The following is a 25,334-nucleotide window of genomic DNA, read 5'->3' on the forward strand; positions in this document are numbered from 1 at the left end:
GATTTCCCGGGTAATGAAGGGAGCGATGGGGAACCCAGCGTGATTTCCCGGGTAATGAAGGGAGCGATGGGGAACGCGGCGTGATTTCCCGGGTAATGAAGTGAGCGATGGGGAACGCGGCGTGATTTCCCGGGTAATGAAGTGAGCGATGGGGAACGCAGCGTGATTTCCCGGGTAATGAAGGGAGCGATGGGGAACCCGGCGTGATTTCCCGGGTAATGAAGGGAGCGATGGGGAACGCGGCGTGATTTCCCGGGTAATGAAGGGAGCGATGGGGAACGCGGCGTGATTTCCCGGGTAATGAAGGGAGCGATGGGGAACGCGGCGTGATTTCCCGGGTAATGAAGGGAGCGATGGGGAACGCAGCGTGATTTCCCGGGTAATGAAGGGAGCGATGGGGAACGCGGCGTGATTTCCCGGGTAATGAAGGGAGCGATGGGGAACGCGGCGTGATTTCCCGGGTAATGAAGGGAGCGATGGGGAACGCAGCGTGATTTCCCGGGTAATGAAGGGAGCGATGGGGAACGCGGCGTGATTTCCCGGGTAATGAAGGGAGCGATGGGGAACGCGGCGTGATTTCCCGGGTAATGAAGGGAGCGATGGGGAACGCAGCGTGATTTCCCGGGTAATGAAGGGAGCGATGGGGAACGCAGCGTGATTTCCCGGGTAATGAAGGGAGCGATGGGGAACGCAGCGTGATTTCCCGGGTAATGAAGGGAGCGATGGGGAACGCAGCGTGATTTCCCGGGTAATGAAGGGAGCGATGGGGAACGCAGCGTGATTTCCCGGGTAATGAAGGGAGCGATGGGGAACGCAGCGTGATTTCCCGGGTAATGAAGGGAGCGATGGGGAACGCGGCGTGATTTCCCGGGTAATGAAGGGAGCGATGGGGAACGCAGCGTGATTTCCCGGGTAATGAAGGGAGCGATGGGGAACGCAGCGTGATTTCCCGGGTAATGAAGGGAGCGATGGGGAACGCAGCGTGATTTCCCGGGTAATGAAGGGAGCGATGGGGAACGCAGCGTGATTTCCCGGGTAATGAAGGGAGCGATGGGGAACGCGGCGTGATTTCCCGGGTAATGAAGGGAGCGATGGGGAACGCAGCGTGATTTCCCGGGTAATGAAGGGAGCGATGGGGAACGCAGCGTGATTTCCCGGGTAATGAAGGGAGCGATGGGGAACCCGGCGTGATTTCCCGGGTAATGAAGGGAGCGATGGGGAACGCAGCGTGATTTCCCGGGTAATGAAGGGAGCGATGGGGAACGCAGCGTGATTTCCCGGGTAATGAAGGGAGCGATGGGGAACGCAGCGTGATTTCCCGGGTAATGAAGGGAGCGATGGGGAACCCGGCGTGATTTCCCGGGTAATGAAGGGAGCGATGGGGAACGCAGCGTGATTTCCCGGGTAATGAAGGGAGCGATGGGGAACGCAGCGTGATTTCCCGGGTAATGAAGGGAGCGATGGGGAACCGGCGTGATTTCCCGGGTAATGAAGGGAGCGATGGGGAACGCAGCGTGATTTCCCGGGTAATGAAGGGAGCGATGGGGAACGCGGCGTGATTTCCCGGGTAATGAAGGGAGCGATGGGGAACGCGGCGTGATTTCCCGGGTAATGAAGGGAGCGATGGGGAACGCAGCGTGATTTCCCGGGTAATGAAGGGAGCGATGGGGAACGCGGCGTGATTTCCCGGGTAATGAAGGGAGCGATGGGGAACGCAGCGTGATTTCCCGGGTAATGAAGGGAGCGATGGGGAACGCAGCGTGATTTCCCGGGTAATGAAGGGAGCGATGGGGAACGCAGCGTGATTTCCCGGGTAATGAAGGGAGCGATGGGGAACGCAGCGTGATTTCCCGGGTAATGAAGGGAGCGATGGGGAACCCAGCGTGATTTCCCGGGTAATGAAGGGAGCGATGGGGAACGCGGCGTGATTTCCCGGGTAATGAAGGGAGCGATGGGGAACGCGGCGTGATTTCCCGGGTAATGAAGGGAGCGATGGGGAACGCGGCGTGATTTCCCGGGTAATGAAGGGAGCGATGGGGAACACAGCGTGATTTCCCGGGTAATGAAGGGAGCGATGGGGAACGCAGCGTGATTTCCCGGGTAATGAAGTGAGCGATGGGGAACGCAGCGTGATTTCCCGGGTAATGAAGGGAGCGATGGGGAACGCAGCGTGATTTCCCGGGTAATGAAGGGAGCGATGGGGAACGCGGCGTGATTTCCCGGGTAATGAAGGGAGCGATGGGGAACGCAGCGTGATTTCCCGGGTAATGAAGGGAGCGATGGGGAACGCGGCGTGATTTCCCGGGTAATGAAGGGAGCGATGGGGAACGCAGCGTGATTTCCCGGGTAATGAAGTGAGCGATGGGGAACCCGGCGTGATTTCCCGGGTAATGAAGGGAGCGATGGGGAACGCAGCGTGATTTCCCGGGTAATGAAGGGAGCGATGGGGAACGCAGCGTGATTTCCCGGGTAATGAAGGGAGCGATGGGGAACGCAGCGTGATTTCCCGGGTAATGAAGGGAGCGATGGGGAACGCAGCGTGATTTCCCGGGTAATGAAGGGAGCGATGGGGAACGCAGCGTGATTTCCCGGGTAATGAAGGGAGCGATGGGGAACGCGGCGTGATTTCCCGGGTAATGAAGGGAGCGATGGGGAACCCAGCGTGATTTCCCGGGTAATGAAGGGAGCGATGGGGAACGCAGCGTGATTTCCCGGGTAATGAAGTGAGCGATGGGGAACGCAGCGTGATTTCCCGGGTAATGAAGGGAGCGATGGGGAACGCGGCGTGATTTCCCGGGTAATGAAGGGAGCGATGGGGAACGCAGCGTGATTTCCCGGGTAATGAAGGGAGCGATGGGGAACGCAGCGTGATTTCCCGGGTAATGAAGGGAGCGATGGGGAACCCGGCGTGATTTCCCGGGTAATGAAGGGAGCGATGGGGAACGCGGCGTGATTTCCCGGGTAATGAAGGGAGCGATGGGGAACGCAGCGTGATTTCCCGGGTAATGAAGGGAGCGATGGGGAACCGGCGTGATTTCCCGGGTAATGAAGGGAGCGATGGGGAACCCGGCGTGATTTCCCGGGTAATGAAGGGAGCGATGGGGAACCCGGCGTGATTTCCCGGGTAATGAAGGGAGCGATGGGGAACGCAGCGTGATTTCCCGGGTAATGAAGGGAGCGATGGGGAACGCAGCGTGATTTCCCGGGTAATGAAGGGAGCGATGGGGAACGCAGCGTGATTTCCCGGGTAATGAAGGGAGCGATGGGGAACCCGGCGTGATTTCCCGGGTAATGAAGGGAGCGATGGGGAACGCAGCGTGATTTCCCGGGTAATGAAGGGAGCGATGGGGAACGCAGCGTGATTTCCCGGGTAATGAAGGGAGCGATGGGGAACCCGGCGTGATTTCCCGGGTAATGAAGGGAGCGATGGGGAACGCAGCGTGATTTCCCGGGTAATGAAGGGAGCGATGGGGAACGCAGCGTGATTTCCCGGGTAATGAAGGGAGCGATGGGGAACGCAGCGTGATTTCCCGGGTAATGAAGGGAGCGATGGGGAACGCGGCGTGATTTCCCGGGTAATGAAGGGAGCGATGGGGAACGCGGCGTGATTTCCCAGGTAATGAAGGGAGCGATGGGGAACGCAGCGTGATTTCCCGGGTAATGAAGGGAGCGATGGGGAACGCGGCGTGATTTCCCGGGTAATGAAGGGAGCGATGGGGAACGCAGCGTGATTTCCCGGGTAATGAAGGGAGCGATGGGGAACGCGGCGTGATTTCCCGGGTAATGAAGGGAGCGATGGGGAACGCAGCGTGATTTCCCGGGTAATGAAGGGAGCGATGGGGAACGCGGCGTGATTTCCCGGGTAATGAAGGGAGCGATGGGGAACCCGGCGTGATTTCCCGGGTAATGAAGGGAGCGATGGGGAACGCAGCGTGATTTCCCGGGTAATGAAGGGAGCGATGGGGAACGCAGCGTGATTTCCCGGGTAATGAAGGGAGCGATGGGGAACGCAGCGTGATTTCCCGGGTAATGAAGGGAGCGATGGGGAACGCGGCGTGATTTCCCGGGTAATGAAGGGAGCGATGGGGAACGCAGCGTGATTTCCCGGGTAATGAAGGGAGCGATGGGGAACGCAGCGTGATTTCCCGGGTAATGAAGGGAGCGATGGGGAACGCAGCGTGATTTCCCGGGTAATGAAGGGAGCGATGGGGAACGCAGCGTGATTTCCCGGGTAATGAAGGGAGCGATGGGGAACGCAGCGTGATTTCCCGGGTAATGAAGGGAGCGATGGGGAACGCAGCGTGATTTCCCGGGTAATGAAGGGAGCGATGGGGAACGCAGCGTGATTTCCCGGGTAATGAAGGGAGCGATGGGGAACGCAGCGTGATTTCCCGGGTAATGAAGGGAGCGATGGGGAACGCAGCGTGATTTCCCGGGTAATGAAGGGAGCGATGGGGAACGCAGCGTGATTTCCCGGGTAATGAAGGGAGCGATGGGGAACGCAGCGTGATTTCCCGGGTAATGAAGGGAGCGATGGGGAACGCGGCGTGATTTCCCGGGTAATGAAGGGAGCGATGGGGAACGCAGCGTGATTTCCCGGGTAATGAAGGGAGCGATGGGGAACGCGGCGTGATTTCCCGGGTAATGAAGGGAGCGATGGGGAACGCAGCGTGATTTCCCGGGTAATGAAGGGAGCGATGGGGAACGCAGCGTGATTTCCCGGGTAATGAAGGGAGCGATGGGGAACGCAGCGTGATTTCCCGGGTAATGAAGGGAGCGATGGGGAACGCAGCGTGATTTCCCGGGTAATGAAGGGAGCGATGGGGAACGCGGCGTGATTTCCCGGGTAATGAAGGGAGCGATGGGGAACGCAGCGTGATTTCCCGGGTAATGAAGGGAGCGATGGGGAACCCGGCGTGATTTCCCGGGTAATGAAGGGAGCGATGGGGAACGCAGCGTGATTTCCCGGGTAATGAAGGGAGCGATGGGGAACGCAGCGTGATTTCCCGGGTAATGAAGGGAGCGATGGGGAACGCGGCGTGATTTCCCGGGTAATGAAGGGAGCGATGGGGAACGCGGCGTGATTTCCCGGGTAATGAAGGGAGCGATGGGGAACGCGGCGTGATTTCCCGGGTAATGAAGGGAGCGATGGGGAACGCAGCGTGATTTCCCGGGTAATGAAGGGAGCGATGGGGAACGCAGCGTGATTTCCCGGGTAATGAAGGGAGCGATGGGGAACGCAGCGTGATTTCCCGGGTAATGAAGGGAGCGATGGGGAACGCAGCGTGATTTCCCGGGTAATGAAGGGAGCGATGGGGAACGCAGCGTGATTTCCCGGGTAATGAAGGGAGCGATGGGGAACGCAGCGTGATTTCCCGGGTAATGAAGTGAGCGATGGGGAACGCAGCGTGATTTCCCGGGTAATGAAGGGAGCGATGGGGAACGCAGCGTGATTTCCCGGGTAATGAAGGGAGCGATGGGGAACGCGGCGTGATTTCCCGGGTAATGAAGGGAGCGATGGGGAACCCAGCGTGATTTCCCGGGTAATGAAGGGAGCGATGGGGAACGCAGCGTGATTTCCCGGGTAATGAAGGGAGCGATGGGGAACGCAGCGTGATTTCCCGGGTAATGAAGGGAGCGATGGGGAACGCAGCGTGATTTCCCGGGTAATGAAGGGAGCGATGGGGAACGCGGCGTGATTTCCCGGGTAATGAAGGGAGCGATGGGGAACGCAGCGTGATTTCCCGGGTAATGAAGGGAGCGATGGGGAACGCAGCGTGATTTCCCGGATAATGAAGTGAGCGATGGGGAACGCGGCGTGATTTCCCGGGTAATGAAGGGAGCGATGGGGAACGCAGCGTGATTTCCCGGGTAATGAAGGGAGCGATGGGGAACGCGGCGTGATTTCCCGGGTAATGAAGGGAGCGATGGGGAACCCGGCGTGATTTCCCGGGTAATGAAGGGAGCGATGGGGAACGCGGCGTGATTTCCCGGGTAATGAAGGGAGCGATGGGGAACGCAGCGTGATTTCCCGGGTAATGAAGGGAGCGATGGGGAACGCGGCGTGATTTCCCGGGTAATGAAGGGAGCGATGGGGAACCCGGCGTGATTTCCCGGGTAATGAAGTGAGCGATGGGGAACGCAGCGTGATTTCCCGGGTAATGAAGGGAGCGATGGGGAACGCAGCGTGATTTCCCGGGTAATGAAGGGAGCGATGGGGAACGCAGCGTGATTTCCCGGGTAATGAAGGGAGCGATGGGGAACGCAGCGTGATTTCCCGGGTAATGAAGGGAGCGATGGGGAACGCGGCGTGATTTCCCGGGTAATGAAGGGAGCGATGGGGAACGCGGCGTGATTTCCCGGGTAATGAAGGGAGCGATGGGGAACACGGCGTGATTTCCCGGGTAATGAAGGGAGCGATGGGGAACGCAGCGTGATTTCCCGGGTAATGAAGGGAGCGATGGGGAACGCAGCGTGATTTCCCGGGTAATGAAGGGAGCGATGGGGAACGCGGCGTGATTTCCCGGGTAATGAAGGGAGCGATGGGGAACGCGGCGTGATTTCCCGGGTAATGAAGGGAGCGATGGGGAACGCAGCGTGATTTCCCGGGTAATGAAGGGAGCGATGGGGAACGCAGCGTGATTTCCCGGGTAATGAAGGGAGCGATGGGGAACGCAGCGTGATTTCCCGGGTAATGAAGGGAGCGATGGGGAACGCAGCGTGATTTCCCGGGTAATGAAGGGAGCGATGGGGAACGCAGCGTGATTTCCCGGGTAATGAAGGGAGCGATGGGGAACGCGGCGTGATTTCCCGGGTAATGAAGGGAGCGATGGGGAACGCGGCGTGATTTCCCGGGTAATGAAGGGAGCGATGGGGAACACAGCGTGATTTCCCGGGTAATGAAGGGAGCGATGGGGAACGCGGCGTGATTTCCCGGGTAATGAAGGGAGCGATGGGGAACGCGGCGTGATTTCCCGGGTAATGAAGGGAGCGATGGGGAACGCGGCGTGATTTCCCGGGTAATGAAGGGAGCGATGGGGAACACAGCGTGATTTCCCGGGTAATGAAGGGAGCGATGGGGAACGCGGCGTGATTTCCCGGGTAATGAAGGGAGCGATGGGGACCCCGGCGTGATTTCCCGGGTAATGAAGGGAGCGATGGGGAACGCAGCGTGATTTCCCGGGTAATGAAGGGAGCGATGGGGAACGCAGCGTGATTTCCCGGGTAATGAAGGGAGCGATGGGGAACGCAGCGTGATTTCCCGGGTAATGAAGGGAGCGATGGGGAACGCAGCGTGATTTCCCGGGTAATGAAGGGAGCGATGGGGAACGCAGCGTGATTTCCCGGGTAATGAAGGGAGCGATGGGGAACGCAGCGTGATTTCCCGGGTAATGAAGGGAGCGATGGGGAACGCAGCGTGATTTCCCGGGTAATGAAGGGAGCGATGGGGAACGCGGCGTGATTTCCCGGGTAATGAAGGGAGCGATGGGGAACGCGGCGTGATTTCCCGGGTAATGAAGGGAGCGATGGGGAACGCGGCGTGATTTCCCGGGTAATGAAGGGAGCGATGGGGAACGCAGCGTGATTTCCCGGGTAATGAAGGGAGCGATGGGGAACGCGGCGTGATTTCCCGGGTAATGAAGGGAGCGATGGGGAACGCGGCGTGATTTCCCGGGTAATGAAGGGAGCGATGGGGAACGCAGCGTGATTTCCCGGGTAATGAAGGGAGCGATGGGGAACGCGGCGTGATTTCCCGGGTAATGAAGGGAGCGATGGGGAACGCGGCGTGATTTCCCGGGTAATGAAGGGAGCGATGGGGAACGCGGCGTGATTTCCCGGGTAATGAAGGGAGCGATGGGGAACACAGCGTGATTTCCCGGGTAATGAAGGGAGCGATGGGGAACGCAGCGTGATTTCCCGGGTAATGAAGGGAGCGATGGGGAACGCGGCGTGATTTCCCGGGTAATGAAGGGAGCGATGGGGAACGCGGCGTGATTTCCCGGGTAATGAAGGGAGCGATGGGGAACGCAGCGTGATTTCCCGGGTAATGAAGGGAGCGATGGGGAACGCAGCGTGATTTCCCGGGTAATGAAGGGAGCGATGGGGAACGCGGCGTGATTTCCCGGGTAATGAAGGGAGCGATGGGGAACGCAGCGTGATTTCCCGGGTAATGAAGGGAGCGATGGGGAACGCAGCGTGATTTCCCGGGTAATGAAGGGAGCGATGGGGAACGCGGCGTGATTTCCCGGGTAATGAAGTGAGCGATGGGGAACGCGGCGTGATTTCCCGGGTAATGAAGGGAGCGATGGGGAACGCGGCGTGATTTCCCGGGTAATGAAGGGAGCGATGGGGAACGCAGCGTGATTTCCCGGGTAATGAAGGGAGCGATGGGGAACGCAGCGTGATTTCCCGGGTAATGAAGGGAGCGATGGGGAACGCGGCGTGATTTCCCGGGTAATGAAGGGAGCGATGGGGAACGTGGCGTGATTTCCCGGGTAATGAAGGGAGCGATGGGGAACACAGCGTGATTTCCCGGGTAATGAAGGGAGCGATGGGGAACGCGGCGTGATTTCCCGGGTAATGAAGGGAGCGATGGGGAACGCAGCGTGATTTCCCGGGTAATGAAGGGAGCGATGGGGAACGCAGCGTGATTTCCCGGGTAATGAAGTGAGCGATGGGGAACGCGGCGTGATTTCCCAGGTAATGAAGGGAGCGATGGGGAACCCAGCGTGATTTCCCGGGTAATGAAGGGAGCGATGGGGAACGCGGCGTGATTTCCCGGGTAATGAAGGGAGCGATGGGGAACGCAGCGTGATTTCCCGGGTAATGAAGGGAGCGATGGGGAACGCAGCGTGATTTCCCGGGTAATGAAGTGAGCGATGGGGAACGCGGCGTGATTTCCCGGGTAATGAAGGGAGCGATGGGGAACCCAGCGTGATTTCCCGGGTAATGAAGGGAGCGATGGGGAACGCAGCGTGATTTCCCGGGTAATGAAGTGAGCGATGGGGAACGCGGCGTGATTTCCCGGGTAATGAAGGGAGCGATGGGGAACGCGGCGTGATTTCCCGGGTAATGAAGGGAGCGATGGGGAACGCGGCGTGATTTCCCGGGTAATGAAGGGAGCGATGGGGAACCCGGCGTGATTTCCCGGGTAATGAAGGGAGCGATGGGGAACGCAGCGTGATTTCCCGGGTAATGAAGGGAGCGATGGGGAACGCAGCGTGATTTCCCGGGTAATGAAGGGAGCGATGGGGAACGCGGCGTGATTTCCCGGGTAATGAAGTGAGCGATGGGGAACGCGGCGTGATTTCCCGGGTAATGAAGTGAGCGATGGGGAACGCAGCGTGATTTCCCGGGTAATGAAGGGAGCGATGGGGAACCCGGCGTGATTTCCCGGGTAATGAAGGGAGCGATGGGGAACGCGGCGTGATTTCCCGGGTAATGAAGGGAGCGATGGGGAACGCAGCGTGATTTCCCGGGTAATGAAGGGAGCGATGGGGAACGCAGCGTGATTTCCCGGGTAATGAAGGGAGCGATGGGGAACGCAGCGTGATTTCCCGGGTAATGAAGGGAGCGATGGGGAACGCGGCGTGATTTCCCGGGTAATGAAGGGAGCGATGGGGAACGCGGCGTGATTTCCCGGGTAATGAAGGGAGCGATGGGGAACGCAGCGTGATTTCCCGGGTAATGAAGGGAGCGATGGGGAACGCAGCGTGATTTCCCGGGTAATGAAGGGAGCGATGGGGAACGCAGCGTGATTTCCCGGGTAATGAAGGGAGCGATGGGGAACGCGGCGTGATTTCCCGGGTAATGAAGTGAGCGATGGGGAACGCGGCGTGATTTCCCGGGTAATGAAGGGAGCGATGGGGAACGCGGCGTGATTTCCCGGGTAATGAAGGGAGCGATGGGGAACGCGGCGTGATTTCCCGGGTAATGAAGGGAGCGATGGGGAACGCAGCGTGATTTCCCGGGTAATGAAGGGAGCGATGGGGAACGCAGCGTGATTTCCCGGGTAATGAAGGGAGCGATGGGGAACGCGGCGTGATTTCCCGGGTAATGAAGGGAGCGATGGGGAACGCAGCGTGATTTCCCGGGTAATGAAGGGAGCGATGGGGAACGCGGCGTGATTTCCCGGGTAATGAAGGGAGCGATGGGGAACGCAGCGTGATTTCCCGGGTAATGAAGGGAGCGATGGGGAACGCAGCGTGATTTCCCGGGTAATGAAGGGAGCGATGGGGAACGCAGCGTGATTTCCCGGGTAATGAAGGGAGCGATGGGGAACGCAGCGTGATTTCCCGGGTAATGAAGGGAGCGATGGGGAACGCAGCGTGATTTCCCGGGTAATGAAGGGAGCGATGGGGAACGCAGCGTGATTTCCCGGGTAATGAAGGGAGCGATGGGGAACACAGCGTGATTTCCCGGGTAATGAAGGGAGCGATGGGGAACACGGCGTGATTTCCCGGGTAATGAAGGGAGCGATGGGGAACGCGGCGTGATTTCCCGGGTAATGAAGGGAGCGATGGGGAACGCGGCGTGATTTCCCGGGTAATGAAGGGAGCGATGGGGAACGCGGCGTGATTTCCCGGGTAATGAAGGGAGCGATGGGGAACGCAGCGTGATTTCCCGGGTAATGAAGGGAGCGATGGGGAACGCAGCGTGATTTCCCGGGTAATGAAGGGAGCGATGGGGAACGCGGCGTGATTTCCCGGGTAATGAAGGGAGCGATGGGGAACGCGGCGTGATTTCCCGGGTAATGAAGGGAGCGATGGGGAACACAGCGTGATTTCCCGGGTAATGAAGGGAGCGATGGGGAACGCGGCGTGATTTCCCGGGTAATGAAGGGAGCGATGGGGAACGCAGCGTGATTTCCCGGGTAATGAAGGGAGCGATGGGGAACGCAGCGTGATTTCCCGGGTAATGAAGGGAGCGATGGGGAACCCGGCGTGATTTCCCGGGTAATGAAGGGAGCGATGGGGAACGCGGCGTGATTTCCCGGGTAATGAAGGGAGCGATGGGGAACGCAGCGTGATTTCCCGGGTAATGAAGGGAGCGATGGGGAACGCGGCGTGATTTCCCGGGTAATGAAGGGAGCGATGGGGAACGCAGCGTGATTTCCCGGGTAATGAAGGGAGCGATGGGGAACGCAGCGTGATTTCCCGGGTAATGAAGGGAGCGATGGGGAACGCAGCGTGATTTCCCGGGTAATGAAGGGAGCGATGGGGAACCCAGCGTGATTTCCCGGGTAATGAAGGGAGCGATGGGGAACGTGGCGTGATTTCCCGGGTAATGAAGGGAGCGATGGGGAACGCAGCGTGATTTCCCGGGTAATGAAGGGAGCGATGGGGAACCCGGCGTGATTTCCCGGGTAATGAAGGGAGCGATGGGGAACCCGGCGTGATTTCCCGGGTAATGAAGGGAGCGATGGGGAACGCGGCGTGATTTCCCGGGTAATGAAGGGAGCGATGGGGAACGCAGCGTGATTTCCCGGGTAATGAAGGGAGCGATGGGGAACGCAGCGTGATTTCCCGGGTAATGAAGGGAGCGATGGGGAACACAGCGTGATTTCCCGGGTAATGAAGGGAGCGATGGGGAACACAGCGTGATTTCCCGGGTAATGAAGGGAGCGATGGGGAACGCGGCGTGATTTCCCGGGTAATGAAGGGAGCGATGGGGAACACAGCGTGATTTCCCGGGTAATGAAGGGAGCGATGGGGAACCCGGCGTGATTTCCCGGGTAATGAAGGGAGCGATGGGGAACGCAGCGTGATTTCCCGGGTAATGAAGGGAGCGATGGGGAACCCAGCGTGATTTCCCGGGTAATGAAGGGAGCGATGGGGAACGTGGCGTGATTTCCCGGGTAATGAAGGGAGCGATGGGGAACGCAGCGTGATTTCCCGGGTAATGAAGGGAGCGATGGGGAACGCGGCGTGATTTCCCGGGTAATGAAGGGAGCGATGGGGAACGCAGCGTGATTTCCCGGGTAATGAAGGGAGCGATGGGGAACGCAGCGTGATTTCCCGGGTAATGAAGGGAGCGATGGGGAACGCAGCGTGATTTCCCGGGTAATGAAGTGAGCGATGGGGAACGCAGCGTGATTTCCCGGGTAATGAAGGGAGCGATGGGGAACGCTGCGTGATTTCCCGGGTAATGAAGGGAGCGATGGGGAACGTGGCGTGATTTCCCGGGTAATGAAGGGAGCGATGGGGAACGTGGCGTGATTTCCCGGGTAATGAAGGGAGCGATGGGGAACACAGCGTGATTTCCCGGGTAATGAAGGGAGCGATGGGGAACGCAGCGTGATTTCCCGGGTAATGAAGGGAGCGATGGGGAACGCAGCGTGATTTCCCGGGTAATGAAGGGAGCGATGGGGAACGTGGCGTGATTTCCCGGGTAATGAAGGGAGCGATGGGGAACGCAGCGTGATTTCCCGGGTAATGAAGGGAGCGATGGGGAACGCAGCGTGATTTCCCGGGTAATGAAGGGAGCGATGGGGAACGTGGCGTGATTTCCCGGGTAATGAAGGGAGCGATGGGGAACGCAGCGTGATTTCCCGGGTAATGAAGTGAGCGATGGGGAACGCGGCGTGATTTCCCGGGTAATGAAGGGAGCGATGGGGAACGCAGCGTGATTTCCCGGGTAATGAAGGGAGCGATGGGGAACGCAGCGTGATTTCCCGGGTAATGAAGGGAGCGATGGGGAACGCGGCGTGATTTCCCGGGTAATGAAGGGAGCGATGGGGAACGCGGCGTGATTTCCCGGGTAATGAAGGGAGCGATGGGGAACGCAGCGTGATTTCCCGGGTAATGAAGGGAGCGATGGGGAACGCAGCGTGATTTCCCGGGTAATGAAGGGAGCGATGGGGAACCCGGCGTGATTTCCCGGGTAATGAAGGGAGCGATGGGGAACGCAGCGTGATTTCCCGGGTAATGAAGGGAGCGATGGGGAACCCGGCGTGATTTCCCGGGTAATGAAGGGAGCGATGGGGAACCCGGCGTGATTTCCCGGGTAATGAAGGGAGCGATGGGGAACGCAGCGTGATTTCCCGGGTAATGAAGGGAGCGATGGGGAACGCAGCGTGATTTCCCGGGTAATGAAGGGAGCGATGGGGAACACAGCGTGATTTCCCGGGTAATGAAGGGAGCGATGGGGAACACAGCGTGATTTCCCGGGTAATGAAGGGAGCGATGGGGAACGCAGCGTGATTTCCCGGGTAATGAAGGGAGCGATGGGGAACGCAGCGTGATTTCCCGGGTAATGAAGGGAGCGATGGGGAACGTGGCGTGATTTCCCGGGTAATGAAGGGAGCGATGGGGAACGCAGCGTGATTTCCCGGGTAATGAAGGGAGCGATGGGGAACGCAGCGTGATTTCCCGGGTAATGAAGGGAGCGATGGGGAACGTGGCGTGATTTCCCGGGTAATGAAGGGAGCGATGGGGAACGCAGCGTGATTTCCCGGGTAATGAAGGGAGCGATGGGGAACGCGGCGTGAGCGATGGGGACCCCGGCGTGATTTCCCGGGTAATGAAGGGAGCGATGGGGACCCCGGCGTGATTTCCCGGGTAATGAAGGGAGCGATGGGGAACGCGGCGTGATTTCCCGGGTAATGAAGGGAGCGATGGGGAACGCGGCGTGATTTCCCGGGTAATGAAGGGAGCGATGGGGAACGCGGCGTGATTTCCCGGGTAATGAAGGGAGCGATGGGGAACGCGGCGTGATTTCCCGGGTAATGAAGGGAGCGATGGGGAACCCGGCGTGATTTCCCGGGTAATGAAGGGAGCGATGGGGAACGCGGCGTGATTTCCCGGGTAATGAAGGGAGCGATGGGGAACGCGGCGTGATTTCCCGGGTAATGAAGGGAGCGATGGGGAACGCGGCGTGATTTCCCGGGTAATGAAGGGAGCGATGGGGAACGCAGCGTGATTTCCCGGGTAATGAAGGGAGCGATGGGGAACGCAGCGTGATTTCCCGGGTAATGAAGGGAGCGATGGGGAACGCAGCGTGATTTCCCGGGTAATGAAGGGAGCGATGGGGAACGCGGCGTGATTTCCCGGGTAATGAAGGGAGCGATGGGGAACGCAGCGTGATTTCCCGGGTAATGAAGGGAGCGATGGGGAACGCGGCGTGATTTCCCGGGTAATGAAGGGAGCGATGGGGAACGCAGCGTGATTTCCCGGGTAATGAAGGGAGCGATGGGGAACGCAGCGTGATTTCCCGGATAATGAAGTGAGCGATGGGGAACGCGGCGTGATTTCCCGGGTAATGAAGGGAGCGATGGGGAACCCGGCGTGATTTCCCGGGTAATGAAGGGAGCGATGGGGACCCCGGCGTGATTTCCCGGGTAATGAAGGGAGCGATGGGGAACGCGGCGTGATTTCCCGGGTAATGAAGTGAGCGATGGGGAACCCGGCGTGATTTCCCGGGTAATGAAGTGAGCGATGGGGAACGCAGCGTGATTTCCCGGGTAATGAAGGGAGCGATGGGGACCCCGGCGTGATTTCCCGGGTAATGAAGGGAGCGATGGGGAACGCGGCGTGATTTCCCGGGTAATGAAGGGAGCGATGGGGACCCCGGCGTGATTTCCCGGGTAATGAAGGGAGCGATGGGGAACGCAGCGTGATTTCCCGGGTAATGAAGGGAGCGATGGGGAACGCAGCGTGATTTCCCGGGTAATGAAGGGAGCGATGGGGAACGCGGCGTGATTTCCCGGGTAATGAAGGGAGCGATGGGGACCCCGGCGTGATTTCCCGGGTAATGAAGTGAGCGATGGGGAACGCAGCGTGATTTCCCGGGTAATGAAGTGAGCGATGGGGAACGCAGCGTGATTTCCCGGGTAATGAAGGGAGCGATGGGGAACGCGGCGTGATTTCCCGGGTAATGAAGGGAGCGATGGGGAACGCAGCGTGATTTCCCGGGTAATGAAGGGAGCGATGGGGAACGCGGCGTGATTTCCCGGGTAATGAAGGGAGCGATGGGGACCCCGGCGTGATTTCCCGGGTAATGAAGTGAGCGATGGGGAACGCAGCGTGATTTCCCGGGTAATGAAGGGAGCGATGGGGAACGCAGCGTGATTTCCCGGGTAATGAAGGGAGCGATGGGGAACCCGGCGTGATTTCCCGGGTAATGAAGGGAGCGATGGGGAACGCGGCGTGATTTCCCGGGTAATGAAGGGAGCGATGGGGAACGCGGCGTGATTTCCCGGGTAATGAAGGGAGCGATGGGGAACCCGGCGTGATTTCCCGGGTAATGTAGGGAGCGATGGGGAACACAGCGTGATTTCCCGGGTAATGAAGGGAGCGATGGGGAACGCAGCGTGATTTCCCGGGTAATGAAGGGAGCGATGGGGAACCCAGCGTGATTTCCCGGGTAATGAAGGGAGCGATGGGGAACGCAGCGTGATTTCCCGGGTAATGAAGGGAGCGATGGGGAACGCAGTGTGATTTCCCGGGTAATGAAGGGAGCGATGGGGAACGCGGCGTGATTTCCCGGGTAATGAAGGGAGCGATGGGGAACGCAGCGTGATTTCCCGGGTAATGAAGGGAGCGATGGGGAACGCGGCGTGATTTCCCGGGTAATGAAGGGAGCGATGGGGAACGCGGCGTGATTTCCCGGGTAATGAAGGGAGCGATGGGGAACGCAGCGTGATTTCCCGGGTAATGAAGGGAGCGATGGGGAACGCAGCGTGATTTCCCGGGTAATGAAGTGAGCGATGGGGAACGCAGCGTGATTTCCCGGGTAATGAAGGGAGCGATGGGGAACCCGGCGTGATTTCCCGGGTAATGAAGGGAGCGATGGGGAACGCAGCGTGATTTCCCGGGTAATGAAGGGAGCGATGGGGAACCCGGCGTGATTTCCCGGGTAATGAAGGGAGCGATGGGGAACGCAGCGTGATTTCCCGGGTAATGAAGGGAGCGATGGGGAACCCGGCGTGATTTCCCGGGTAAGGAAGGGAGCGATGGGGAACGCAGCGTGATTTCCCGGGTAATGAAGGGAGCGATGGGGAACGCAGCGTGATTTCCCGGGTAATGAAGGGAGCGATGGGGAACGCAGCGTGATTTCCCGGGTAATGAAGGGAGCGATGGGGAACCCGGCGTGATTTCCCGGGTAAGGAAGGGAGCGATGGGGAACGCAGCGTGATTTCCCGGGTAATGAAGGGAGCGATGGGGAACCCGGCGTGATTTCCCGGGTAAGGAAGGGAGCGATGGGGAACGCAGCGTGATTTCCCGGGTAATGAAGGGAGCGATGGGGAACCCGGCGTGATTTCCCGGGTAATGAAGGGAGCGATGGGGAACACGGCGTGATTTCCCGGGTTCAGTTTGAGCCTGAGCTGGGCCTGGGAATACACTGACCGTGTGGGGTTCCAGGGAATATTTCTCCGGGTTCGCCTTGGCCCTCTCGTACTGCTCCCTCATGATGCAGATGTGGCTGTTGTTGTTACAGAAGCTGCTACACGGTTTGCACAGACCACCAGCAACAGCGGACCCCACAAACAGAGGCTGGCACTTCTCACAGTGATCACCCTTGGGGGGGGGGGGGGGGGGGGGGGGGGGGAGGTGAGGAAGGGAGAGGGGAAGGGGAGACAACATGTCAGAGCCGACTGTACACCAGGACGACGTTCCAGCTGTGGCAGCACGCCCGGACACGTGCCCGATTGGAATGCTGTCCCACTATCCGTCTGAGCCAGCTGTTCCCAATCACACCCAGAGTGGGCCAGAATCCCACTGTCCCCCCCCCCCCCTTCCCACTGACATTCCCACTTGGCAATCCCAACTCCGTCTCTCCCCGACTTTACCTCTCTCCCCCACCCTCCTCCCTCTCCCCCACACCCCCCCTCCCTCATCCACCACCTCCCTCTCTCCTACCCTCCCTCTCCCTCGTTCCCCCTCCCCTCCTTCCCCCTCACCCCCACTCCCCCTCCCTCATTCTCCCTCCCCCCACTCCCCCATCCACCCCCTTCCCTCTCTCACACCCTCCCTCTCCCTCGTTCCCCCTCACCAACACTCCCCCATCCACCCCTTCCCTCTCCCCCACCCTCCCACTTCCCCTCTCCCCTACCCCCCTCCCCACCCTTTCCCCCATCCTCCCCTCCCCCATCCACTCCCAGTGCCAGGCCCTACCTTGGTGTTGTTGACACACTGGAGGCATCGGTCCCGGGCACTGACACTCTCACAGTTGCTGTGCTGGTTACACTGACACTGCACCGAGCAGTTTGCGCCCACATACCCAAAGTGGCACTCACAGCTATTGGGCTGCACACATGTACCATTGACACAGCCTTGTTCACACACCGGCTTACACAGTCCCAGCCCACTGCCCGGGGGGTGGTGGGGTGCCAGTGCGGGGGAGGGCAGGGGGTGCCAGTGTGGGGAGGAGTGACAGCACAGGGAGGTGGATAGGGGTGGGGTGGGTGGGGAGACGGGGGAGAGTGGGGGTGGGGAAGAGAGAGCGAGAGTTAGTCCGCCTGACCATACAGAGGCTCCATCACAGATCTCCTGCTGTACATCTCTCAGCTGCTTCACACTCTGGGTCCAGAAGAGGCTGTTCCAGTTCTACCCACACGCTCCGTTCCACCATATCCCAGTCTCCGACTGACGGAACGTTCCATATCCGCTGCCTCCCACTCTCTGTTCATCTCATTCCCGCCAGTGGGCGGTGAGTACACAGCTCCCCGGAGACAACACTCTCACAGCCCCTCCCCTCACACACTCTGCCTGTACCGCCCCCTCCCCTCACACACGCTGCCTGTACCGCCCCCTCCCCTCACACACTCTGCCTGTACCGCCCCCTCCCCTCACACACGCTGCCTGTACCGCCCCCTCCCCTCACACACTCTGCCTGTACCGCCCCCTCCCCTCACACACGCTGCCTGTACCGCCCCCTCCCCTCACACACGCTGCCTGTACCGCCACCCCCTCCCCTCACACACGCTGCCTGTACCGCCACCCCCTCCCCTCACACACGCTGCCTGTACCGCCACCCCCTCCCCACATACACGCTGCCTGTACACCCCCTCCCCTCACACACTCTGCCTGTACCGCCCCCTCCCCTCACACACGCTGCCTGTACCGCCACCCCCTCCCCACATACACGCTGCCTGTACCGCCCCCTCCCCTCACACACTCTGCCTGTACCGCCCCCTCCCCTCACACACGCTGCCTGTACCGCCCCCTCCCCTCACACACGCTGCCTGTACCGCCCCCTCCCCTCACACACGCTGCCTGTACCGCCACCCCCTCCCCTCACACACGCTGCCTGTACCGCCACCCCCTCCCCTCACACACGCTGCCTGTACCGCCACCCCCTCCCCACATACACGCTGCCTGTACACCCCCTCCCCTCACACACGCTGCCTGTACCGCCCCCCTCTTGTCATACACACTGCCTGTAACCGACCCCCTTCCAAACCTACCACCTGTGCCCTTCCCTCCTCCTCACACACTGCCTGCACCATCACCCCTGTTCCAGCCCCTACCCTCACATTCACACTGCCTGTACCCCCCCCCCCGCCCCCCCATCACACACACACACACACTCTCCCTTTACCGCCCCCTCCTCACACACTGCCTGTACTGGCTCAGCCTATCCCAGCCTCCCTTTCCTCACTGTCTGGATCACTCGCCTGTCACGCACCTATCCTGCATGTAGCCATTGCGACAGACACACTCGAACCCATGCAGCTTGTCCGTGCAGTTCTGGGTGTCATCACAGTCATGGTGCCCATTTAAACACTCGTTCTCCGGTGGGCACGACATGAAGGCCCAGGTGCCCTCGGATGCTGGGCACGTTTCACTGCTGTCTGTGAGGCACAAAGGACACCATCAAAACACACGGACACAGCGGGGAACAGAATTAGGAGAGCACCCCATTGTCTGAGCTGTTAACCTACACAGGGCACAGGCCTCCCGCTGCCTGTTCCCCACACAGGGCTCATGTCTCCCGCCGCCTGTTCCCCACACGGGGCACACGTCTCCTGCCGCCTGTTCCCCACACGGGGCACACGTCCCCCGCCACCTGTTCCCCACACGGGGCACACGCCTTCCGCCTTCTGTTCCCCACACTGGGCACACGCCTCCCGCCGCCTGTTCCCCACACGGGGCACACGCCTTCCGCCGCCTGTTCCCCACACCGGGCACACGCCTTCCGCCGCCTGTTCCCCACACTGGGCTCACATCTCCCACTGCCTGTTCCCCACACTGGGCACACGCCTCCCGCTGCCTGTTCCCCACACTGGGCACAGGCCTCCCGCCACCTGTTCCCCACACGGGGCACACGCTTCCCGCCGCCTGTTCCCCACACGGGGCACACGCCTCCCGCCTGTTCCCCACACGGGGCACACGCCTCCCGCCGCCTGTTCCCCACATGGGGCACACGCCTCCCGCCGCCTGTTCCCCACACTGGGCTCACGTCTCCCACTGCCTGTTCCCCACACTGGGCACAGGCCTCCCACCGCCTGACCTCACTTTAGATACAGGCTTCTCACTGCCTGTTTCCCACATGGGAAGTAAGTGCCCTACCACCTGTTGCCCTCACTGTTAACAGGCACCCCACTGCCTGTCCCCCAACACTCGATACTGCCCTCCTACTGCCTGTTCCCCACACGGGACACAGGTTTCCCGTTGCATGGCTAAGGATTACCGTGTGACTGGCCCTGCCCAGTTACGTACCGTCCTGAGTCCCATTCAGTCCACCCTGGATACACCGGCCGATCCCGTTGTGACCATGGGTGGCACACCAGCCACAGTGCGAGTGTCGGATACAGCGGGAGCATTGTTGATAGCTGGCACACGACAGGTTACAGCTGGCCCTCTGCCCCTTCAACAGGCGGCCACACATCCCAGCAGCGCACTGCAGAGGCAGGAAACTCGGGCTCATACACTGCAGCACAGGAAGAGACAACATCAGAGAGTGACACTGGGGGCCGGGAGGTCTGGAGAGTGTTTTACGATTTGCTACGATCTTGGTGAAAAGCGATGATTTGTTTCCAACAGCGTTTGCCTCACATTTCTGACAGTGGGTGATCAGCATTTCACACCTGACCCTCCCTCCTGCGGTAGGAGATGAGGGTTCATCTCAGAGTCACCAAAACGCACCAGCACGTTCAGGAACAAATGGAGCTCAGTCAGCAGCTGCTCCTGGGCAACAAGCAGAGACACAGTCGGACAGTACAGAGACACACCCTTCGGCCCAACCGGTTTGTGCTGACCATAATCCCAGTCGAAACCAGCCCCACCTCCCTGCTCCTGGCCCATCTCCCTCCAAACCTTCCCTATTCATGGACTTGTCCAAATGTCTTTTAAACGCTGCAATCATTCCTCCATCCACCACTTCCTCAGGAAGGTGATTCCACACGCGAACCACTCTCTGTGTAAAACAAAACTGCCCCCTCACGTCCTTTTTAAATCTCTCTCCTCTCACCTTAAAATCACGCCCACTAAAACCTTGCAATCCTCCACCCTATGGAAAAGACCCCTGCTCTTCAGCTTATCGATTCCCCTCATTATTTTATAAACCGCTATCAGGTCACCTCTCAGCCTCGGACACTCCTGTGTTCCCAGCCTATCCTTAGAAGTCAAACCCTCCTGACCTGCCAACATCCTGGGAAATCCCTTCTGAGCCCTCTCCAGCTCGATAATATCCTTCCTGTACCGGGGCGACCAGAACTGGACACAGTATTCCAGAAGAGGCCTCACCAGTGACCTGGACAACCTCAACATGACTTTCCCAACTCCTGTACTCCAAGCTCTGAGCAATGAGGGCGAGTGTGCTAAACACCTTCTCCACCACCCTGTCTACATGTGACACAAACTTCAAAGTAAGTAAGTATCTGCTCCCCGGGTCTCTCTACTCTACAACACTTCCCAAGGCCCTACTATTAATTGTATAAGCCCTCGCACTAATCCAAATTAAACTCCATCTGCCACTCCTCAACCCATTGACCCAACTGATCAAGATCCCGTTGTAATCGGAGGTAACCTTCGTCACGGTCCACTATACCTCCAACCTTGCTGTCATCTGCAAACTCACACCTCCTATATTCTCATCCAAATGGTTTCTATAAATGACATACTAAAGTGGACCCAGCACCAATCCCTGTGGAACCCCGCCTCCAGTCTGTAAACCAACCCTCCGCCCTCTGTCTCCCACCGTTAAGCCAATTGTGTGTCCAATTGGTAAGCCCCATCCGAACCCCACCTGATCTAACTTTATTCAATGCTGGCAAGAACTGGCAGACCCCCTCTGTCTGTCTCGCTCTCCCTCACCACCTCACGGTGCAGTGCCCAACAACAAAGCAACTTGGAATTGCACCATTCGCTGAGATCGCGAGGATCTCTGCTGAATCAATCGGTCAGCACACCCAGTAACCCCTCTGTTCCAGGCCTGTGCCCTTTACCTTCCTGTCTGTGGTACCTTCCTGTTCTCCTGTGCTGCTGCTTTCGTGTTCGTGCGTGTGTCAGGCGTCCCGTTTGGTTATTTTTCTCAGGTTGAGTTAGGTGTGGTGAGAGAGAGGTGGGTGTTGCTCATGAAATAAATGCAAATGGTTGCGACCGAGGGTCATCCATTTTGACAATGGGGACCGTCCCCTTCCCCACAAGCAGCCCGTTCCTGTCTGGGACTGCCAATCATATCCATCTCAGTGCCTGTGATTCCCCTCACTGACCCTCCTCTCCCCCTCACCACCCCCAATCTTGGCATCATTCCCATGGTGCCCCTGAGGGACTGTCATCTCCTCTCGTCCCAGAATCCTCTGCGGCTATTCTCCACACATTTTCCAAAAGCTACTTCGGGACGTGCTCTGGAATAAATGGGAGGTGCTGCATTGTGGGAAGGCAAATCAGGGAAGGGCTTGTACATTTAATGGCAAGGTCCTGGGGAGTGTTGCTGAACACAAAGAGACCTTGGAGTGCAGGTTCTTCGTTCCCTGAAAGTACAGTCACAGGGAGACAGGATTTGATATGCTTCCCTTTATTGGTCAGAGCATTGAGTACAGGAGTTGGGAGGTCATGTTGTGGCTGTAACAGGACATTGGTTTGGCCACTTTTGGAATATTGCGTGCAATTCTGGACTCACAGCTAAGGAAGGCTGTTGTGAAACTTGAATGGATTCAGGAGAGATTTACAAGGATGTTGTTAGGGTTGGAGGGTTTGAGTTACAGGGAGAACTGGAACATCAGAGGCTGAGGGGTGACCTTATAGAACATTAAAACATTGTGAGAGGGGGAACAGGTAAGGTCTTTTCCCCAGTTACAGTCATCCAGAACTAAAGGGCATAGGTTTAAGGTGAGAGGGGAAAGATATAAAAGGGACCTCAGGGGCAACTTTTTTCACGCAGAGGAATGAGCTGCCGGAGGAAGTGGTGGAGGCTGGTACAATGACAACATTTAAAAGGCATCTGGGTGGGTATATGAGCAGGAAGGGTTTGGAGGGATATGGGCCAAGTGCTGACAAATGGGACTTGATTAATTTAATGGCCAGTACGGATGAGTTTGGCCAAAGGCTCTGTTTCTGTGCTGCACATCTCAAAGACTGGATTGATCACCATTTCCCATCAGGGTCAGAACTCCGATCAACACCCACGTGTCACAGCAATCACTCAGCCCATCACGTTTATACAAGCACTCGGAATTCCATTGGCCGGCTGTCTTCCAGTAATCCCACACGACCTCCATTCCCCTCCTGCCCACGTTTCCGAAATTTAGCGTTTACCCCCAAACCACCCCTTCCAGTCGCTGCCTCGTGTCTCTCCCGATCGTTCCTGTAATCGTATTTAGTTATGATCGCTAGTGCCCGACTGCTCCGTCCTGAGAGCCCCTACCTGCTGCAGAGCTAGACTCCAGACGCACTGCTGCCAACCACCATCGGAGCCATTAGAGCTCAGGCACTCGGCACAGCTGGTGAGGGTGTGGCATGGCCTCGGGCACGGCTCAGGCGGGCAGGATTCCACCGGCATGGGGGAGACATTGCGCAGAGAGTGGCTGAAGCACGTCCAGTCGTAGGCGGGGCTCACGCTGAGGATCCGGCGGGTCTCCCCTGAAGGACACAAGCACGGGAGCCGAGGATCAGCTCCTGGCTGCAGCGGGATATCCCAGTCCACCTCCATAAACCCTGACCCAATCCCTGGTCTCCCTCAATCCCGGGTCAGGATGACCCTGCATCCAGGATTCCGCAGGAGTACGAGGCCATTCAGCAGCACCATTCCCGATCACTGATATCCGTACCCAGATTTCCCTATTCCCATTCCCGAACACTGATATCCATACCCAGATTTCCCCACCATCCCCATTCCCGATCACTGATATCCGTACCCAGATTCCCCCACCATCCCCATTCCCGATCACTGATATCCGTACCCAGACTTTCCCCACCATCCCCATTCCCGATCCCTGATATCCGTACCCAGACTATCCCCCACCATCCCCATTCCCGATCACTGATATCTGTACCCAGACTATCCCCCACCATCCCCATTCCCGATCACTGATATCTGTACCCAGACTATCCCCCACCATCCCCATTCCCGAACACTGATAGCCGTACCCAGACTTTCCCCACCATCCCCATTCCCGATCCCTGATATCCGTGCCTACTTTTCTTCAGTATTTACGAACGAGAGGGACCGTATTGTTGAAGAGGAGAGTATGAAACGGACTGGTAAGCTAGAGGGGATACTTGTTAGGAAGGAAGATGCGTTGGGCATTTTGAACAACTTGAGGATAGACAAGTCCCCCGGGCCTGACGGGATATATCCTAGGATTATATGGGAAGCAAGAGAGGAAATTGCAGTACCGTTGGCAATGATCTTTTCGTCTTCACTGTCAACGGGGGTGGTACCAGGGGACTGGAGAGTGGTGAATGTTGTGCCCCTGTTCAAAAAAGAGAATAGGGATAACCCTGGGAATTACAGGCCAGTTAGTCTTACTTTGGTGGTAGGCAAAGTAATGGAAAGGGTACTGAGGGATAGGATTTATGAGTATCTGGAAAGACACTGCTTGATTAGGGACAGCCAGCACGGATTTATGAAGGGTAGGTCTTGCCTTACAAGTCTTATTGAATTCTTTGAGGAGGTGACCAAGCATGTGGATGAGGTTAGAGCAGTGGATGTAGTGTACATGGATTTTAGTAAGGCATTTGATAAGGTTCCCCATGGTAGGCTTATGCGGAAAGTCAGGAGGCATGGGATAGAGGGAAACTTGGCCAATTGGATAGAAAACTGGCTAACCAGTCGAAGTCAGAGAGCGGTGGTAGATGGTAAATATTCAGCCTGGAGCCCAGTTACAAGTGGAGTTCCGCAGGGATCAGTTCTGGGTCCTCTGCTGTTTGTAATTTTTATTAATGACTTGGATGAGGGAGTCGAAGGGTGGGTCAGTAAATTTGCAGATGATACGAAGATTGGTGGAGTTGTGGACAGTGAGGAGGGCTGTTGTCGGCTGCAAAGGGACTTAGATATGATGCAGAGCTGGGCTGAGGAGTGGCAGATGGAGTTCAACCCTGTCAAGTGTGAGGTTGTCCATTTTGGAAGAACAAATAAGAATGTGGAATACAGGGTTAACGGTAGGGTTCTCAGTCAGGTGGAGGAACAGAGGGATCTTGGGGTCTATGTACATAGATCTTTGAAAGTTGCCACTCAGGTGGATAGAGCTTGTAAGAAGGCCTATGGTGTATTAGCGTTCATTAGCAGAGGGATTGAATTCAAGAGTTGTGAAGTGATGTTGCAGCTGTACAGGACTTTGGTTAGGCCACATTTGGAGTACTGTGTGCAGTTCTGGTCGCCTCACTTGAGGAAAGATGTGGAAGCTTTGGAGAGGGTGCAGAGAAGATTTACCAGGATGTTGCCTGGAATGGAGAATAGGTCGTACGAGGATAGGTTGAGAGTTCTCGGCCTTTTCTCGTTGGAACGGCGAAGGATGAGGGGTGACTTGATAGAGGTTTATAAGATGATCAGAGGAATAGATAGAGTAGACAGTCAGAAACTTTTTCCCCGGGTACAACAGAGTGTTACAAAGGGATATAAATTTAAGGTGAAGGGTGGAAGGTATAGGGGAGATGTCAGGGGTGGGTTCTTCACCCAGAGAGTGGTGGGGGCATGGAATGCGCTGCCCGTGGGAGTGGTAGAGTCAGAATCATTGGCGACCTTTAAGCGGCAATTGGATAGGTACATGGATGGGTGCTTAATCTAGGATAGATGTTCGGCACAACATCGTGGGCCGAAGGGCCTGTTCTGTGCTGTATTGTTCTATGTTCTAGACTATCCCCCACCATCCCCATTCCCAATCACTGATATCCGTACCCAGACTATCCCCCACCATCCCCATTCCCGATCACTGATATCCGTACCCAGAC

The 25,334-nt window shown here is 58.1% G+C and overlaps 1 protein-coding gene across 1 annotated transcript in view; it reads right to left on the reverse strand.

Moving 5' to 3' along the window:
* megf8 (multiple EGF-like-domains 8) overlaps window positions 1-25,334 on the reverse strand; it is an 88,720-nt gene that overhangs the window by 24,790 nt on the left and 38,596 nt on the right. Inside the window, exons 21-25 of the mRNA XM_060852562.1 lie at window positions 22,810-23,024; window positions 19,662-19,872; window positions 18,628-18,793; window positions 17,115-17,307; window positions 16,347-16,517 (exon numbers count right to left, since the gene is read on the reverse strand). Coding sequence (XP_060708545.1) covers window positions 16,347-16,517; window positions 17,115-17,307; window positions 18,628-18,793; window positions 19,662-19,872; window positions 22,810-23,024 — 956 coding nt within the window. The remainder of the gene's footprint in view (window positions 1-16,346; window positions 16,518-17,114; window positions 17,308-18,627; window positions 18,794-19,661; window positions 19,873-22,809; window positions 23,025-25,334) is intronic.

The sequence above is a fragment of the Hemiscyllium ocellatum genome, chromosome 38 (assembly GCF_020745735.1).
Source record: "Hemiscyllium ocellatum isolate sHemOce1 chromosome 38, sHemOce1.pat.X.cur, whole genome shotgun sequence".
In the NCBI taxonomy this organism is placed as follows: Eukaryota; Metazoa; Chordata; class Chondrichthyes; order Orectolobiformes; family Hemiscylliidae; genus Hemiscyllium; species Hemiscyllium ocellatum.